Genomic DNA, 19295 nt, shown 5'->3' with positions numbered 1-19295 from the left:
TCTCTTCTGTCTTATTAAACTTCAATGCTAACTCTCTTCCTGGGTGAACACTGTATTCTGTGTGCATGTGTGTGGGGGCCTGAGTGCAGTAACTGGAGACACAAGGCCCGTGTCTGTGGTGCGAGCACACTGAGCAAGCAAGGCTGTATCAATGTGTAAGCAACTATCCAGGCAGCTGAGTAAGTGAAGAGAGCTCTATACCAGCTGTGTGCATGATAACTGGAAGCATTGGTTACTGGAGGGACCAGAGGTGGACAGTAGCTGGAGACATCCTAATCTCTGGTGGCTGAGACACCAATTCTCTCCATTTAGGAGAGATGGGGCTACACAGCTGGGTCATGGACTGAAGACAAGGTAGACAACATCCACAGCCTTTCCCTCCTCCACTGAGCAGGTTGTTTTGCCACAGGAGATCAGGCTTCGTGAGCAGAAACTGCCTTTCATAAACCCATGCTGCCTGGGCCTGATCACCTGATTGCTCTGCTGATGAGCTCTCCAGAAGCTATAGACAACCAGGAGTTAGCAACTGGTAAGGATGCAAACCTGAGTGCCCAGGATGTTGGATGGAGTTAGTGGGACCACATTACCTGTTGAGGAAATGTGCAGGGGAGGAGAAACTGGGAGCAACAAAGAGGAGGTAGACAGAAAAGGGGGATAAAAGAGGTGGGTTGGGTGTAAACCAGGGCCAGTCAGTACTGGCCTGGCTGAACTCAGCGTTTTATCACCACAGTGTGTCCTGTCTTCTTACAAAACCTTTTCATAATGCTGCGTAACCTCACTCTATCCCATGTATTTGTGCTGCAAGGACTAAGTGCCAGCCACTGAGGGATCAGCATGAGGGGAAAAGGGAAGATGGCAGATCAGATTCAGCACTCACAACCCTCAGAGGGGCTCATTCCCCTGCCCAAAAGCAGGTCCTGTGGAGACTGCAGATGACAGTAAGAGGGATGACTCCTAAACTGGGGATGCACAAAGGGAGACAGAAAGGGAACAGATTGCTCATCTTCTTTGTACAGTAGTAGGGAAGTGTCAACAAGGGGCAGGGCTTGCCTCTTTCACCCAGGGGAAGGCACATGAGCCAGGCTGCTCACAGAAACAGGGCCCAACCCAGCCCAACCAAGGAGTCCTCAAGACACGATGTCCTTCAGTGCTCCTGGTAGATCTGGGAAGATGAAGCTGTAGCCACTCTCCAGGGTGTGTTTTGGCACCACTTTCTGGCCTTCCAGCAGCATCACAGCCCGCTCTGCACCAAAGACAGCCCGCACAGCCCAAGCAGGCATGGGCAGCAGCGCTGGGCGCCCCAGGGCAGCAGCAAGCTCCCGAGCAAAGGTGCCATTGGAGGTGGCAGGGGAGGATGGAGACACACCGTTGAAGACACCTCGGAGACCCTCAGTCTCCAGGGCATGACACACAATCCCAGCCAGGTCCCGAATGTGGATCCAGGGGAAGGGCTGGAGCCCAGAGCCCACTGGGCCTCCTAGTCCAAGGCGGAAGGGCCAGATCATTTGAGAGATTGCACCACCACCTTGGCCCAGCACTACTCCTGTGAAGAGAACAGAGTGAGACCACAACTTCCCCCCCCCCCGAGCCTCCCAAAGGACAAAAGCTCCCTTCACCTCCCAACCTGCAAAAGATACAGTCCTTAAGAGGGCTGGACTGGAACAGCACCCCAGTGAGGTGAGGCACAAGACCTTCTCCCTCCTCTTCCCTCTCCTGCCCCAGCACCAAAGCAGAGCCACCCTGAACAGGCATGATGCTCCATCTCACCAGATCTCACCACAACACCACGAGCTGGGCTCCCAGGGATGAGAGCTGCAGCCTCCCAGGAGCTCACCAGGCGTGAAAAGAAGTCAAAGTCCCCCCCAGGACTGTCCTCAGTATATTCTGCTGTGGGGCTAGGGCGGTAATAGCCTGTGGGTGTAAGAGCAGTAAGGGGGTCAGGACTCAATCAGCCACCACCCCCTTCCCCAACTTCCTCCCTGCGTCCAAGAGCCCAGAACTTGATCACTCCATCACAGACATCCCATGTGAACAGCACAGGGTCCCTCTGATGGCAGAGACAGTTTTTGAAGTAACAAATGCGGTCTGCAAGTTCAGAGGGATGCACCAATACTCAGGTTGCGCTGGTAGGCCTAAGAACCAAATACAGCAGCAACACACTGATCAGTCTGAATAGAAAAGGTGCATCTAAAAACTGGGCATCACTGTGGCAGTTTTAAAGACTGTAGCAAGCAGAAATGCAAAGAGATATACAGGGGGATTCAGCTGAGGCCCTGCTTAGGTAACAGCGAAAGGAAGCATAGGGACACAAATTCCTATCCCGGAGTAGGAAAAAGCTGACCAAGGGTTTCTGAAACACAACGACATGTGTTGGCAATGAAGCCAGCATTTCAAGGCAAGACTGATGCCCTCAGAAGTGTGTTTCTGTCTGGAGGTTTGCCTCTTCAGGTCAGCACGAGCCATGCCTCAGCCGGGCCCAACCAATACCTACGCCGGTGACGACGACCCAAGCATGGGGTGGCTGCTCAGCATCAGCAATGGCTTTGGCCAAGGTCTTGGTGGTCTCAACGCGGCTTCTGATGATCTCCCTGCAGAAGGCATCGCCCCATCTGGGAAAGGGAGAGCCACTGATTACAATCCCCACGAGGCATCCCAGGAAACAGCACCAAGGGGCTCCCACCGGACCCCCATTGACAAGCATGGAAGAGGTCATAAGAACTCCCCCACGCTCCAAAGCAGGGGGAGGACACGGGATCTTATTACCTAAGGACATGGGGACTTTGGGGGATGGTGGCCCCTCACTTCCAACAGAAGGCCCTAGGTTTTGGACTGCCTTAGGATAAAGGCAGCAGACAAGCTGGACACCAAAGTTGGGTGATGTGAATTCTTCCCAAGTGCCTGGTGAAGGCATTTCCAAACCCACCCTCACAGAAGTAAACCTCTGGTTCTAACTTTACATTATCTAAATGTAGGCATCTGGTGTAATTTTGGATACACAGAGCTACTTTGCCAAGCCTCCAACAAGTCTTCCAAAGGTCTCCCAGGACTCAACAGGCCCACAGAAATCTTTTGGATACTTGAGAACCCAAATGTCAATTGTTAAGGTAATAACCCCAGTGCTTCCTGGACAGTTTCCTCCCCAGATTCCTTCCACATCTCTGTCAGCACTGGCCTGTCTTGCCTTCACTTTGGAACAGCACCATGGGACACCAAGGTACCTGCGGAAAGGGTTGAGGACATTTTCACCAGCCAAGTTCACCACAGCGTCGCACTGGGGCAATCCAGACTGGGACAGCTGCTCCTAGGCAGGGATAACAGGGACATCACACAGCAGCCTCCCCTCTGCTCAAGGCTTCCCAACAACCAAGCAGTGCAGACTCCCAAGAACTCCAGCCGGTTCCCTCATGACACTGCCTGGAGCGCAAGCATGAATGGAGATGGTTTTGCTCCCTGGAGCTCCAGAGAACCCATCCCAGTGCCTAGAAGCCATGGAGCACCCAGGAGGCGAAGAGAACACCCACAGGACCGAGACTCCCCACCGCAGAGCCCCCGTACGCCGCAGCAGGCCAGGCCAAGCGGGCTGGCTCCTCAGCCCCGCCACATCCTCCCTCCTTTGAGCCCTCCGCTCCCATACCCAGCTGATCCGATCCTTGCCCGCCTGCCGAGAGACGTGGGTCACTTCATGGCCGCGGCTCCGCAGCAGCTGGGTCAGGGCTGTGCCCACGAAGCCGGTCCCCCCACCTAGGAGACAGACAGGGCGTCCCAGACCTGCACCCCAAAGCCCGCACCCAGAGCACCCTGCTCGCTGCTAACCCAAACCCACACCCTAACCCACTCCCCGTGCTGTAGGGCGCTGCTAACCCTAACCCACACCCTAACCCTAACCCTAATCCACTCCCCGTGCTGTAGGGCGCTGCTAACCCTAACCCTAACCCACTCCCCGTGCTGTAGGGCGCTGCTAACACTAACCCTAACCCACTCCCCGTGCTGTAGGGCGCTGCTAACCCTAACCCAAACCCACACCCTAACCCACTCCCCGTGCTGTAGGGCGCCGCTAACCCTAAACCTAACACTAACCCTACCCCCAACCCAATCCCTGTGCTGTAGGGCGCTGCTAACCCTAACCCCAACCCACTCCCAGTGCTGTAGGGCGCTGCTAACCCTAACCCTAACCCCAACCCACTCCCCGTGCTGTAGGGCGCTGCTGACCCTAACCCCAACCCACTCCCCGTGCTGTAGGGCGCTGCTGACCCTAACCCTAACCCCAACCCACTCCCCGTGCTGTAGGGCGCTGCTAACCCTAACCCTAACCCCAACCCACTCCCCGTGCTGTAGGGCGCTGCTAACCCTAACCCTAACCCCAACCCACTCCCAGTGCGGTAGGGCGCTGCTAACCCTAACCCTAACCCCAACCCACTCCCCGTGCTGTAGGGCTCTGCTAACCCTAACCCCAACCCACTCCCAGTGCTGCAGGGCGCTGCTGACCCTAACCCTAACCCTAACCCCAACCCACTCCCCGTGCCCGGGCACCACGCACCGTGTCCTCACCCCGGGGTGCTCCAACCCCTGCCCCCAGCGCCCGCAGCGCCCCCCGCCCGGCCCAGCCCCTCCCGCACTCACCCACCAGTACCCGCATGGCTGCCCGAAGTGCGTGCGCGCTAACCGCGCATGCGCCCCCCCCCCGGCACTTAAAGGGCCAGCGCGCCCTACAGCGTTAACCCCTGCAGCGCCGGCGCGCAGGGCCGTGCCCGAGTCTAGGGTGTCGCTGTGCCGCGGGGCTTTAGGGGTCTCTTCCGAGATGGGGCGGAAGGGGTGGGAGGGAAACGCTGCCCACCTGCAGGCAGCTGGGAAGCCTTTGCTTGCCACGAAGCTGCCTGTGTTGTCCGCTCCTTATCTCGAGTCCTTTGAAGAGCAGGGGGTGGTACCAGCCTGTGGCGGGGCCTCCTCTTCCCCTTCACAGCGCTATGGTTTGTAACGGACCGGGTAATAGTAAACATTGTTCGGTTTAGACCAACCGCGTAGTGTTTGGCTGAGAATCAGAGAAAAATGAGATAGCTGAAAGTACACATCTCATACTTTTCACTGAAGTATCATTTATGATTTGTGTGTGCAAGTTCTCTCTGTATTATTAAGCTCAGCAACATCAGAGGCATTTCTGGTGCCTAGGTCAAGTGTGTAGCACTGGTTTTTAGCTAGCAAATGTAGTGGTAGTTACCCCTGGCTGAGACTTGCCTATAGCAGGGTGAAAAATAGCTTGCTGGAAAATACTAACCTTCAGGTGTAGAGACCTCCACTGTACCTGAACATAGATATCTTACAGTGAAGCTGCATTCCCCCCCAGTGTCTTTACATACTAGTTTAGATCGTTTGGAAGACCAGTAGGCACTGAAGTTACAACAGAAAAAACTCCTAGAAACACCTATGGTACATGGTCAGTGAAATGCTTATGGTCAACACAGAGGGATATTCCTCTGGTATTTTCTCCACCAGTTTAGGATGGCTTTGTATGCATGGGAATATAGGCATCTGCATTTGAGTTTATGGTATAGATAAGAGAGAAAGAGGTAACTATGGATAGTGATTGATTTATTTTATAGTGGTATTATTTCTTTCAAGTAGTTAACAATTATTTTAAAGAATTACTTTCTCTGAAAGGATTTCTCGTCACCCCTGGCATTTAACTTACATTGTAATATAATGAGAACTGAGTGGGCCTCTGGTAAGATGGTGCTCACATCATACTCCAGAAATCGGGCTTCAGACACATGATGCAGAAGTTTAAGTTGGTATTTTTGAAATGCACATTTTTACCACTGCAAACAGCCGTTAAGCTGAGTTTACCCATATTATCTTCAGACTATGTCAGATTGTGATGCTGCCAGCTTATTTATCACAGAGAAATAGCTTCCATCCTACTGAAAACACTCATGCAATGCACACAAACGCATGGACCCAGAGGAGAGCACTTCAGCCACAAGATTTCAATTGCCCATCAATGCTTGATGGTTGGAACTTGGATTTCAGTGGTTCCACTCATTTCTAAGAGAAGTGATTAAAAGCAAAATTGAGGAAAAAAAAATGGTTTAAACCTGAGGAGTCTCAGGCAAAGAAATCATTCAGTTCACTTTAATTTATCTTTGTATGTTTACAGTGAGAATATCTCCACCCGAACTAGCTGTGTTCCAACGCATGGAATAAGGCACTACCAGAGTTGGAGTTTAATTACGGATTAATTACGGCTTTAAAATGCTTGTGCCTTTTGAATAGTTATAAAAGGATTCTATGTTATGGTTAAGATGGATTGTAAATATCTACATCTGATCAAATGAATCCTGACCTTCATCTGATCTGATTATCCTAGATTTCTTTTATACCTCCTGCGTTCATCTGTTACACCAATCATCTATAATCACGAAAGACTGTTTAAAGCAAGCCCTGATGTCGCTTGTTTTACATTCTAAACATCTCTCTGTCTGTAGTGAATTGGACACTATGGTCATCATTATCTTTAGTAAAGATACTAAAGAAAACCTTTCCTTTTTAACAGTCTTTTCAGAGACTCTTTTACCTCCTGGTTTCGGAGGGTGTAGATGAAAGGGTTTAGCATAGGAACAACAATAGTATAGAGTATAGAGATGGTGTTGCTTTTGTCAGGTGAAGATGTGGCCCCAGGCTGAGCATACATGAAGAAAACAGCCCCAAAGAACAAGGTGACAGACAGCATGTGAGAAGAGCAAGTGGAGAAGGCCTTGCGCCTGCTCTCAGCTGAAGGCATTCGGATAATTGTGATGATTATATAGCCATAGGAGATAAAAACCACCAAGGCAGTGCCCACAGTAATTGATCCACATACAGCCAGCATTACCATTTCATTGACAAGAGTGTCTGAGCAGGAGACATGCATCACTGCAGGAACATCACAGAAGAAGTGGTTTATTTCTTTGGGCCCACAGAAGGACAGATTGAATGTAAAGCCTGTCTGGATTGTGCAGTTGATGCAGCCTGATAGATAAGAGCCCATCACCATGAAAATGCAAAGTCTTTTATTCATGATGATTTGGTACAGCAGTGGATTACAGATGGCACTGAAGCGATCATAAGCCATCACAGCAAGGAAGAAGGCTTCTGTTGTACCGAAGAGAGAGAAGAAGAACATTTGAGATGCGCAGCCACTGTAGGAAATTATTCTTCTGCCCAGTGAGAATGTCACTGCTGCTTTGGGAGTGATGACAGAAGAATAGCAGATGTCCAAGATGGACAGGTTCTTTAGGAAAAAGTACATGGGAGTGTGCAGCTTGGAGTCCATTCTAATGATGAGGACCATGCAGGCATTTCCTACCACAGTGACAACATACATTGCTGAGAAGAGAATGGAGAGGAGGAGTTGTGATCCTGGGTAAGACTTGAACCCAGTCAAAATGAACTCAGTTGCCTTGGTGTGATTTTCCATGTTTTCTTTCAGATAATGTTCAAATAAGAAATTAGGCTGCAGTGAGTTTCAGATACTTTGCCTGGAGAAGGAATTAGAAGGATAAGATTAATGATAAGATACATGAAACACGACAAATATGAAAAATAAAGATGGAAAACAATGGAAAATGGATTGCTGTATCACATCTGAAAGATTTTTCTGATATATTCATTTACAGATGAACCAATAACCCTGTTACAGTCTCTTCAGTGGAAAGAAACACTCTGCGTGCAGCTCATCCAACCTATTTTAAAGGTCTGCATTACAAGCAACCAAGAAACAGACATTTCTTTCTCAAGTTAGTGTAAACAACTATTTCAGATGTAGCTAGGCAGAAAAATCACACCCTAAGACTGTAGGTAACCCGAGAAAGACGCTCTCCCCTCAACACAAGAACAAATGAAAATGCTTCTTCAGTTGGTGCAAAACAATTTTAAAATTATATGAGCCAAGAAATGCATGAAGAAAAAGGTGGATACTTGTAAAAATAAAGCCTGTTGTTATAAAAAGGGCAACACTTCTTCAGGTGAGAAACTGAGGTTTTAAAAGAAGTTCAAATGTTGAACTTTCTTAAATACATTTTCTCTATTATACCCACACAGGGTGTTCAAAACAATCTTAATTGACAGAATATTTCAAGCAAATCCTTTTCAATTATATTTAGTCATTTTGTTTTCCCAAGTCAGGTGTCACCTCACCTACACTTGAATACACACACCGGGTTGAGGCCTACATTATAACTAATAATTTAGATTACCTTTAAATTCAGTGGCTAGCAATAAACACTTCCACTTGAGAATATTTACCATAGAAGTTATAAATCATGCTCCAGGATTTTCTGTTTCTCTCCATTGACCTAAAGGGAAGTCCAGCTCATCGTAGCTAACTATGTATTTACGAAGATGTACACAGATGTATAAAGCTGAGTGGCATGAATCCCCACCCAGTCGCTGGTATTTTGTTTGCTTTGTTCTGATTTCCAGGAGATACTTTATAATCCCCCTCATGTACCTAATCTTTTTAAACCAGTGAATTGATTTTTAACACATTACTACAGCTTTAAGTAAAAGGCTTTTTTAAACCAGCTGACAGAAACCACGACTAAGACTGAAGCTGCCGGAGATGCTGTCATAGCCAGTGAAAGGGGCACATCAGTAAGATTTTTGGTTCACCTGAGATCTGAAGACATCTCTGGATTGTCTGTCTCTCTGTCGATCAAGCAGGAAGTGTGCGAGGGCGTTCTTCTTTCAGCCCAGAAGCATCACAGTTACAGTAGACTATGTGAAGTGGTCTTTGTTTTGGAGGGTGGTTTTAAATGAATCTACATGAAATAGTTGCTTCTCTTCTTGGTAGAAAAGATGCTCAAATCTTGTGACTCATGTAGATCAATGCCTTCTCCAGCCAGACTATCTGACTTTTGCTTACACTCTCATCAGCTCCCAGAGGCAGAGGGTAAGATGAAGGGGGATGGTAAGGTTCTCAAGAGCAAAGATTGCACTCCTAGTCTTATGTACGTTACTTCTGGGAGGTGATTTATTTACAATACTCTAAAGGCTTGAATTTAGAAATCTTCATTAAGAAAGCTTCCAGAAATAAACCTTTAGATACAAGAGAGTACGTGCACTCTCAGAAGGTTTGTGTTTGTCTAATACTTGTCTGTGTTCTCTACTTCCCTAAGAACACTTTGTACCCATGTTGAATAGATAATTGATTATTTGTTTCAGGTTATCTCACTGCATCATTATTAGTGGCTATAAAAAATCGTAACAACTGGGTGGGAATCCTCTTCACAGTGTATTTGAAGGATTTTCTGAACATCGTTTCAAAGCAATCACCTTCAGATCAATGCTTTAAAACCGAACAATGTGTGTAGACAAATCACTGCATTAGAGGAGCTACACACCTTGCAAAATGTAATATTCCAATGGAAGGCTCACTAAGGAGTACTGAAATGCTATGGTTTTCACTTTACAGATGAAAAACTGAAATAAGGAAAGAAACAGTTCATGTTTTCATTGGTGTACTTCAGTATATTGTAATAAGGATGCAGTGGGCTTGACACTTTACTGATTTTGGCTGAGATAGAGTTAAATTTCTTCACAGTAGCTTGCATGGGGCTGTATTTCAGCTTTGTGCTGAAAACACTGTTGATGACACAGGAATGTTTAGCTAAGGGTTTAGCTACTGCTGACTAGAGCTTGTACAATGTCAAGGCCGTTTCTGCTTCTCACCCTACCCCACCAGTAAGCTGGGGGTGGGCAAGAAGCTGGGAGGGGACGCAACTGGGGCAGCTGATCCTGATTGACCAAAGGGATATTCCATACCAAATGACTTGATGCTCAGCAAAAAAAACCTAGAGGAAAGAAGAAGGAAGAGGTGGGGGAACACTTGGAATGACAACATTTGTCTCCCCAAGTAAGCCCTCCTTTCCTGGAGACAGCTGAACAGCTGCCTGCTGATGGGAAGTACCGAATGGATTCCTTATTTTGCTTTGCTTGTGCACACAGCCTTTGCTTTACCTATTAAACTGTCTTTATCCCAACCTACAAGGTTTATCACTTATGTCCTGATTCTCTCACCCATGCCACTGAGTGGGGAGTGAGCAAGGGGGTGTTTAGGGCTTAGCTGCTTGCTGCAGTTAAACCACAAGTAACGTACCAGTCTGATCTATGCTATCTTTAAAATTCATGGGAGAAATAGGTGCTGTTGGAGAATGATTCATAACATCTGTATGTTAAAGGCAAACATTCAAGCTGTATAGAAAAAATATCTCCTGGGGATGGTAATATGCGTCCATGAATAGTGAAAGTGCCTAGGGTAGGTGCTTAGATGTCTCACTGGACATTAGACTTAGATGTCTAATTTTGATGGGGGGATCCATGCTGATGTGTCTAACTCTTTCTGTGGCTGTTGCTCTCAAATGCAAAACTAAAGAACTACTGGGTTTATTTTTCTTTGTCTCCTTTTCCATGGAACTGTTCGCAGTGTATTGTAGGTTCATATTGCATAAATTACCCATTGTCATAGCACATTTTCTACTAATATCTGGAACACAGCCAGCACTTCACATTTCTGGTGATGGCTTCCTAGTGTGGACCACTTCAAGCTGTTCTTGACACCTCTCCTTGAAACTGTGATCAAGCCCTCAAAAAGTCTTGTTTGAATGAGTTGTATCCATGGCAACAGGATGCACAGAACAAGTTCTTCCCCAGGTGTCTGAAGGTTTCCTCTCTGGAAAGCCAGATGTTTTACTGCCTGCAGAGTCTGAAGAGGCAGTATGCTAGTACAGAGCAGAGTGTGCTGATGGGCTAGTCCATATCAGAAATGAAGGGCTCAGTTACAGACTCAAACCCAGGTTTAACATGGTCATATGCATTCAACTGACAGATATTTAATGTTTAGTACAGAATAGGAAACATTTTGAATCACTGTGATACCCAGAGCATGGCATAGAGGCACCTTTTATCAGATTTTCTCACAGATGATCAGTATTTAACACAGATGCATCAGCTGTGTCTCTAGACTCCTTCACACTCAATGGGAAGACTTGGACTGCAGTCTGTGGGTCAGACTTTAACGGCATGACTCCTGCTGACATACTGCTGGATCCAGGGCTCATGCAGACTGAAGGAAACAGTGAAGTGATCTGTGCTGTCAGCTGTGTCTGCATTTGTTCTTGGAGTGAATTCTTTGGTGTGCCCTGGGTACCAGGGCTCTGGTGCAAACCAGGGACTGAGTCCAAGGGACATTACGCCACAGCATGAGCTACTCATGCTATATTCCCTCTATTGCTATATTAGAAGAGTTGTCTCCTTCTGAGGATGTTTCATTTTATCCTAAATCAGGTAACTAAGAAAGTTTACTCATCCTTTTCCACTGCCTGCTGCTTTCCAGGGACAATACCAGAATCTCAAAGTAAATGAATCAGATGTGGATATCTGCATTTTGCATGTTTTTTACGATCCCACCCAAAGTTTTCTGGACCTAGCAATATATCAAGGGCAAACAAAATCTGGGGTTCAGTTTCTGTCACTGCCAAACCTTCTCTTTAAAACTGGAACAGTCATTCCTCTGAAGGCTTTTAAGGAAAGTAGGCAGCGTAGAATCCTAGAGGAAAAACAAAGAAGGAAACCAACAAACTGTAGTATATACGAAGGGCAGACTCAGATTTATCAAGGTCTAGTTCAATAAATATGGTCCCTGGTTGCATGAATAGGAGAGGTTCACTTCATCACGGGCCTCGTGACTTTAGTTCATCAGCACTGCCAGTTGATCTCTGTGAGCAAAGCACCTTCTCCCAAAGTCTTTGGTTGATTTCTTAGATGTGTCTTGTGCAAGGGAAGGTCTTCCTCAAGACAAACCTGACTTCTTTATTTCTAAGGCAGTATATGAGGGGATTCAGAAGTGGCACAACTACTGTGTACAGGATTGATACCAACTTGTTAGCACTATAGGTGTACATGACCTTAGGGTGGGCGTATGTGAAAAGAGTGGTGGAGTAGAACAGTATCACTACAGTCAAGTGGGAGCTGCAGGTGGAAAAGGCCTTTTGCCTCCCATGAGAAGAAGGGATCTTCAGCACGGTGAACATGATGCAAATATAGGAGGTGACCACAGTACACAGAGGCACCATGATGACCAGCAGAGCCAAGACGAAGTCAACCAGCTCAGGCAAAGAGGAGTCGCTGTAGGAGATATTCAGTAGGGGTGAAATGTCACAGAAATAGTGATTGATTGTCTCTGCATCATAGAACGAGAGCTGGGCAATAAAGCTCAGCTTGATGGAAGAAGTGACGAAACCACACATCCAACAGCCAGCTGCCAGCTGAATGCAGAGCTGATGAGTCATGATGAGTGAGTATTGGAAAGGTTTGCATATAGCCAAGAAGCGGTCATAGGCCATAACAGCTAACAGAATATACTCAGTACAAACAAAAGTCACAAAGAAATACAACTGTGTCATGCAGCCCTGGAAGGAGATATGTTTGTCTTGGGAGAGGAAATCCACGAGCATCTTTGGTTCAATGACAGAAACATACCAGATCTCTAAGAAAGACAGGTTTCCTAGGAAGAAATACATGGGTTTTTGCAGACTGGGGTTAGTTCGGATGATGAGAATGATAAGGAAGTTTTCCAGCACAGTTAATAAATAAGCCAGAAGTAAAGCAGAGAAGAGGAGTAGCTGCAGTTCATGAGTGGTGGGAAAACCCAGGAGAATGAAATACCTGACACTGGTTTCATTCCTCCCACCCATTCTGTAGGGGAAAGATGAGCCTTATCGACCTGCAATAAATTAAATCAATGAAAGCTAACCAGACAGGCTTACACTCGTATCAGTATGTTACACCACACTTAAGGCGCTGTAAAGATTCAGACACTTTCTTGCCGAGTTTCTGGAAATGAATTATGTGAAATTCATGTACTCAATTCAGCATTGTTCATAGTAAAGCTGTCAGCATGCTTTGTACTTCACACTTCATGGAAATCAATAGGAGCTCCCAGCCCTATCTCAGCTAAGACACCAGGCTAAAAGAAGTCACATGAGTCACTCTATCATATTGTCCATCCAGGATGAAGAGAAGTTAGGTTATGAGCTTTCAGATAGACATTGACATTGACATTGGTTTTGTTTCTATGCCTATACATTTCTAAAGTTATACCATGTATATCCCATGAACTGGGAGGGAACTCGGACATTCCACAAGGATACATACAATTTCATATAAAAAGAAAGCAAACACATCTGAAGAACCCCCTTAGAGGTATCTATGGCTAGCTCTGAAGAGCCTTACAGCTACATAAAGCTTACGGAGAGACAAACATACACACAGCATCCCACATACAGCATAAGTATAAACTCCGTATAGCTCTGGGTCTGGTTGGTTTGTAGCTAACTCAGATTATTCCTTCCAATTTAAGAACGCCTTAGCCTGTGCTTATAAAAACAAAACTGGTCTCAACCTTCTGTAGTGGCAATTCAGAATGGAATCCACTGCCTTAGTTGATCCTGGAGAATATGATCAATAGGGAGCAGATGAAGCGTAGGCTGCTGTGTCAGTTGCATGATTTATACAGATAAATCAGCCACGTTATTTATATTCAGTGTCTCAATAGGTTTGATCTAGCAAATCCCAGTGGAAGCAATCACAGAAAGAGGGAGGATGTTATTGTTTCCTCTGTGATTCCATACAGAGAAACTCTGCATATGCCTAAGGTTTTGCCTGAGACACTGAACCCAGCTCATGTTAACTGGTGTCTGAGGCAGAGGGCAAAACCAACCACCAAAAAGTCCCAGTCCCAAAGCCCTGGAGCAGAGGATGTGGCAGTCATTCACCATAACTTGGGCTGGGCTGAGAGAAAAGGGAGAGAGTCCAGCAGAGGCCAACAGGGGTTTAGGGTATGGATACTAAGAGTGGTGCTGGTCTTGTTTTGTCTGGTGAGAAGATTAAGAGGTGATCTTGTATCAGCCTGTACCAACCAGAAGGGGAGTTAGAAGGAGGACAGGAGAACTTCCCAGTTGTGACAGAAAGTCTAACGTGTGGCAAACCCCACAAGCTGTCACGTAGGGGGGTGCGTCTGGAGAAGCCTTCTTATGCAGAGGGAAATGCAGCTTTCAGCGAGACCAGATCCAGAGAAAGGCTGAATCTCTATACATGAAGGTTTATGGTTCTGTTGTCTCAAATGGTTCTAAAGCCTTATACATAGGCAAAAGAGCTGAAGCCAGAGCCCTGCACAGATGCAGTTCAAATTAATTGATCTGCAAATTACAGGTTCTGGTCTGCAGTCTCTGGAATTGTCATAGGTTTCATCAAGCAGGGACACAATGGGGTTGGTTTGGGTTTGGGGTTGGTTTTAGTTTGGTTTTTATTGTGTGAGACAAAATTAAAACAACTTCACCCCATCCCACCTCTTTTTCACAGACTCCACTTCCCTCCTTCATTCACTGCTCCACCATTAAGCAGCACAGTGGGATGTGGATTGGGGACTTGTGGTCAGTGCGCAACAGGTTCTGCACATCTCCTCTGCCGGAGAGATGCTAGGACCGCATTGGCGCAACAGGGGTCAGGTAGGGCAGGGAAGGGCCAGGCCCCAGACATGCTCCTGGTGTTCCCTGAGGACCCACAGAGGCTGCACAGGGCGGGGATGAGGCACAAGAGCCCAGCACAGGTGTCCTGAGAGCACTCTTGGTGTTGCAGTAGGGTCCAGCCCTGCCAGCAGAAGCCCATCTGCACACAGCAATGGCCTTCCCTCAGAGAGCTGAGGGGAGCAAGAGGAAAGGCTGTGCCATGTCCTCTCCTGTGGCAGTCCTTGGGCATGCGGAAGAGAAGCACGAGAGCGGTGCCCATTTCCCACAGTGTGGCCACAAGCAAGCCCAGAGGAATGAGCCAGGAGCACATCCCCTGCCTGCACGGGATGCACCAGCCCTTGATGGGAGGCTTCTGCTGCGCTCACGTGGTTCTGCCCCGGAAACCCTTGGGCTTCTCACCCCGGCACTGACAGAAGCCTTCCTATGGCAAAGCACATGAGCCGGGAAATGAAAAGGCAGCAGTGCCGGAAACCGGGACACGGCTTCTGAAGCACAAGCCAGGGTTTTTCATTAAGTGGTTTAGTCATAAGATCCAATTATTTCTGTTTGGTTTTCTGAGCCACACCATCTTTTCATCATTAAGCCTGCTAATGTTTTTGCAAGGAAAGTCTTTTTCTTAGCAAGATCTTTTGGAGAGAATCCTTCATTTCCTTGTTCCTCAAGCAGTAAATGATGGGATTAAAGAGAGGAACAACAACAGCATAGAAAGCAGACATGATTTTGTTGGTGTCATTAGCTGGAAGTGTTTTGGGCCTTACATAGATGAAAATGCTTGTTGCATAGAAGACAGTGACCACTATAAGGTGAGACGCACAGGTGGAGAGGGCTTTTTGGCGATCTCGTACAGACGAAATGTGAAAGACAGTGAAGATAATACAGGTGTAAGATAGGATCACTACAGGGAGAGGCATCAGGAGAATAAATAAGGCAGCCACAAAATCCATGAGAGCAGCTCTTTCCAAATCCGTGCAGGCTAAGTTCAAGAGAGGAGAAACATCACAGAAGAAATGGTTGATTATGTTGGGTCCACAGTATGTCAGCCGAGAGATAAAAAATACTTTACATCCAGGAATTAAGAAACCAATCAACCAAGATCCGGTAGTAAGGTAGACACAGACAGTGTGTCTCATGATAGTAGAGTAATGGAAAGGCTTGCAAATGGCAACGTAGCGATCGTATGCCATGACAGCCAGGAGGAGACACTCAGTGTTGCCCAGGCTGAGGAAGAAGTAGAGCTGTGTCATGCATCCCATGAAGGAGATTCCCTTTGTCACTGACACAAAGCTCAGTATTGTCTTGGGGAGCGTGACTGTCACATACCATATCTCCAGAAAAGAGAAATTACTCAGAAAGAAATACATAGGGGTGTGAAGGTTATAGTTTGTCCAGACAGTCAGGATGATGAGCGTATTTTCTGCTAAAACTAAGAGATACGCAATGAGGAATATTGGAAAGAAGAGAATCTGCAGATGAGGAGAAATCGGAAACCCCAGGAGAATGAATTCTTTGACCATGCTGTGATTGCTCACCGCCGTGTCTCCCATCTACCTCTGTAAAGACAATGACGTTAGTGACTTACTATTTGTGATTATAATACATTAAACACCTCCCTCTTTCTCTCCCCTCCCCAGCTGTTTTACATTACTTTCACACTGCAGTCAAATTAATATTAGTATTTCTAGTGCTGTAAATACTCGTTGAATAATCATTAAAGTGTTCCAAGGCAAAGGTATTTAGAACAAAATAACAGCAAGGCTGGATTCCCTCAGTGACGTAATGCCCAACTTCTCCTTGATCTTCACGAGGGCAATATCTGTTCTAGATAGTGATTTTTAGCTTGTACAATGATTTCTGCATTTGTGAACACCAGTCACCAAAGATCCTTCTTAAAGTAATAAAATAGTCTCAATACCAGCAGCAGTATTTACATAATCCCCATCAATGGCTTTTTCTTTTGTAAAGTTAAAACTTTATTAAAGATCAGAATTCAAGCTGTAACTTTAACATCATTAAAACAATGAACTTAGATAGAGCTTTTCTGTTCCATAGACCACGTGTCCAGAAATTGCAGACTTCATCCAAAATCCCATTTGAAAACTCCCCACATTGTCTCATATTGCCGAAGAGTTTGAAAGGGAAGAGAAAGGTTAGAGGCAGAGAAGGGAAGAATTAGGGTAAGAGTAGAAAGGGAAGGGAAGAGAAAGGGAAGGGAAGATAAAGGGAAGAGAAGGGTTAGAGGTAGGGAAGGGAAGAATTAGGGTAAGAGTAGAAGGGGAAGGACACAGAAAGGGAATAGAATGGGAAGGGAAGAGGAAGGGAAGAGAAAGGGAAGGGAAGACTGATTCAAAGTATCTTCAGTTGAAAGACACTGCTTCACTTTCTTAACATTAAAATTCATAGATATTCTATGAGAAATGAGATTTGCTGTGTGGCTTCTCAATGAAAAGATTTCATTGAAACACGCTGACAGGGAAGTGTCCTCTCCTGCCATAGTTCCTTCTCACCAGCTTCGTTAGCCGATATACTACTCAGCAGACTTAAAGAAAGAGTTATTAATACTTATCATAAGAAATACTACGTTAACAAATACTTCAATCTCACTTACAGCCTGAGTCCTTGCACCGATGCTGAACGGATCGCTTGAAGTTCAGAGTGCCGGGACATCTGTTTATTATTCCTTCATTTTCCTGAAGACTTCACCTGGGCATTTGGTTTATTCTTCCAATGGGACCAATCAAAGAAACAAATTATTTCTTCTCTCCCTTGCCTGGCAATAGTATATGTCATTTAGCTTAAAAAACCCCAAACAACTCAACCCTGAATGAACATGCGTGCAATGACTTGGGATCACAACTGGGAATCACCACTCTGGAATGAAGTGGTGGTAAAGTTATTAATAATGTAGAGGCATCCTTAAATACTCCTGTATCAGTTCAGAAGCGAGTGGTTTTTTTCACACAAGCACTCCAGAGACAGCCCAGATGAATGACTTGACAACTCTGTGAGGAGCTTTTCCTCCATCTAAGGATATTCTGATGTCTCACATCATTTGTTGTTATTGCTGTTGGGGATTTTTTATCTTATCTCAGCAGATGTGATCAGAATATTAGGGGTTTAATGCTTTCTGTATACATATATTCAATATATTGTATAATATTTGAAACTGAGAAAGAATCTACATCGTTAATATTTGACTACATTATTATTTATTGAAAATAAATGTCAATTCATATATAATTTAAAGTACATATACACAGTACGGTACATATACATAGTAGAGGTTGGTTGTTCATTCATATTCCAGCTAATACACAGTGACTGCAGCAGAATTTATCAGAACAGAATTTAAGGAATATATGCTAAAAATGGGGAGAAAAAAGTTATTACATTTACAGTGCCCAGTATATGAAGTCATCAATTTATTTAGTGTTTCTTTCAACCTTCCTTGAAAAGCTGGGCTTCTCTCGTCCCACTGTGAACACTTTCTTCTGCTCTCTTCCATGAGGATTGATTCAGTCCTAAGTAGAGGCTTCCTGCAGAACACGAAATCCTGTGGAGTGCCTGAGACCTCTCCTTTTGAATAGGCAGATACGATAGAGGAACTGCAGAAGAGAATCTTCCTTTTAGCATCACATTCATAAATGGAGCAGAATAGCCAAGGCTCTTAAAACATGAGGCATGTTAGGCACATGCATCTCACCTTAGCTGTCAGCTATCGCACACAGCATAATAGAGTTCTGAATGCAACCTAAATCTGAAAACCTTTCCTTCTAACACGCTTACACTCTGTCTCTAAGGAACTATCTTACTGGAGGACAGTCTGAAGATCTTCTTCAAAGCCTCCTTAACCTCCTGGTTCCTTAGACAGTAAATGAAGGGATTGAGCATGGGAGTCACAATAGTGTATGCAACTGACACCAGCTTGTTTAAGTCAAAAGGGTGGATTCTCTTGGGCCGGGCATACATGAACAGAGTGGCTGAAAAGAAGATAATGACTACAGTGAGGTGAGAAACACAGGTGGAGAAGGCTTTCTCCCTGCCCTGGGTAGTGGGGATATTCAGGATGGTGCTGATGATGCATACATAGGAGATAATCATGATGGAGAGGGGAATCAGCAAGATAAGCAAGGCCAGGATGAAATCTACTATTTCAGCTGTTGTCATGTCAGCACACGACATGTTCAGCAAGGGGCTGATGTCACAGAAGAAATGGTTGATGACATTGGAGCCACAGAAAGACAGCTGAGAGATGAAAACAACTTTCAGCATGGAGGCCGAGAAACCAATGAGCCAGGAGCATGCGGCTAGCTGGATGCAGAGCCGGTGGTTCATGATGACTGGATACATCAGAGGATTACAGATGGCCACATAACGATCATAAGCCATGACAGCAAGGAGGACACACTCGGTGCAAATAAAGGAGCTGAAGAAGTAAAGCTGGGTCATGCAGCCTCCAAAAGATATATTCTTGCTTTCAACAAGGAAATTGGCTAGCAGTTTGGGGACAGTGACTGAGGTGAACCAAACCTCCAGGAAGGAGAGGTTGCAGAGAAAGAAATACATGGGCTTGTGAAGCTGGTGGTTTATCTTTATCAAGATAATGATGAGTAAATTTTCCAAGATGGTCAGCATGTAGGCCACCAGGAATACCACAAAGAGCAACATCTGAAGTTCCATCATAGCTGGAAATCCCAGGAGGATGAATTCCTGGAATTCTGTGCTGTTTTTCTGCTTCAT

At 45.9% G+C, this 19295-nt stretch overlaps 5 protein-coding genes across 5 annotated transcripts; all 5 read right to left on the bottom strand.

Moving 5' to 3' along the window:
• Positions 1–746: 746 nt before the first annotated feature.
• Positions 747–4663, bottom strand: SDR39U1 (short chain dehydrogenase/reductase family 39U member 1). Its single transcript, XM_061477464.1, has 6 exons — positions 4621–4663; positions 3635–3741; positions 3219–3301; positions 2488–2609; positions 1768–1911; positions 747–1543 (listed from the first exon to the last, which is right to left on the bottom strand). The coding sequence occupies exons 1-6, from the start codon at positions 4634–4636 to the stop codon at positions 1128–1130; spliced, it is 888 nt and encodes a 295-aa protein (XP_061333448.1). The 5' UTR covers positions 4637–4663; the 3' UTR covers positions 747–1127.
• Positions 4664–6478: 1815 nt separating this feature from the next.
• LOC133281851 (olfactory receptor 9S13-like) lies at positions 6479–7511 on the bottom strand. Its single transcript, XM_061477697.1, has one exon. It carries the CDS (start codon positions 7448–7450, stop codon positions 6521–6523), a length of 930 nt encoding a protein of 309 aa, XP_061333681.1. The 5' UTR covers positions 7451–7511; the 3' UTR covers positions 6479–6520.
• A 4208-nt stretch (positions 7512–11719) lies between these two features.
• On the bottom strand, positions 11720–12725 carry LOC133281737 (olfactory receptor 6Y1-like). The gene is given in 2 exon segments (XM_061477534.1): positions 11720–11810; positions 11812–12725. Coding segments are annotated over 2 exon segments (1005 nt in total).
• Positions 12726–15145: 2420 nt separating this feature from the next.
• LOC133281736 (olfactory receptor 6A2-like) lies at positions 15146–16137 on the bottom strand. The gene has a single exon (XM_061477532.1). It carries the CDS (start codon positions 16100–16102, stop codon positions 15146–15148), a length of 957 nt encoding a protein of 318 aa, XP_061333516.1. The 5' UTR covers positions 16103–16137.
• Positions 16138–18350: 2213 nt separating this feature from the next.
• Positions 18351–19295, bottom strand: LOC133281735 (olfactory receptor 6B1-like). Its single transcript, XM_061477531.1, has one exon. The coding sequence runs from the start codon at positions 19293–19295 to the stop codon at positions 18351–18353; it is 945 nt and encodes a 314-aa protein (XP_061333515.1).

The sequence above is a fragment of the Pezoporus flaviventris genome, unplaced genomic scaffold, assembly GCF_033815535.1.
Source record: "Pezoporus flaviventris isolate CSIRO_AGI_PZ_B2104156 unplaced genomic scaffold, CSIRO_AGI_Pfla_v1 ptg000107l, whole genome shotgun sequence".
Lineage (NCBI taxonomy): Eukaryota > Metazoa > Chordata > Aves > Psittaciformes > Psittacidae > Pezoporus > Pezoporus flaviventris.
The sequence above is the reverse complement of the archived record's forward strand: the minus strand, read 5'-3'. Positions and strand labels throughout refer to the sequence as shown.

Excerpts from the sequence above, each read along its gene's own strand:
- LOC133281735 (XM_061477531.1), bottom strand. The coding sequence starts at position 19,295 with ATGAAGCAGAAAAACAGCACAGAATTCCAGGAATTCATCCTCCTGGGA.
- LOC133281736 (XM_061477532.1), bottom strand. The coding sequence starts at position 16,102 with ATGGGAGACACGGCGGTGAGCAATCACAGCATGGTCAAAGAATTCATT.
- SDR39U1 (XM_061477464.1), bottom strand. Across the intron at positions 2,610-3,218 it reads GTCCTCAACCCTTTCCGCAG|ATGGGGCGATGCCTTCTGCA; the intron begins GTACCTTGGTGT and ends TCCCTTTCCCAG. Across the intron at positions 1,912-2,487 it reads GGTCGTCGTCACCGGCGTAG|GCTATTACCGCCCTAGCCCC; the intron begins GTATTGGTTGGG and ends TTACACCCACAG.
- LOC133281851 (XM_061477697.1), bottom strand. The coding sequence starts at position 7,450 with ATGGAAAATCACACCAAGGCAACTGAGTTCATTTTGACTGGGTTCAAG.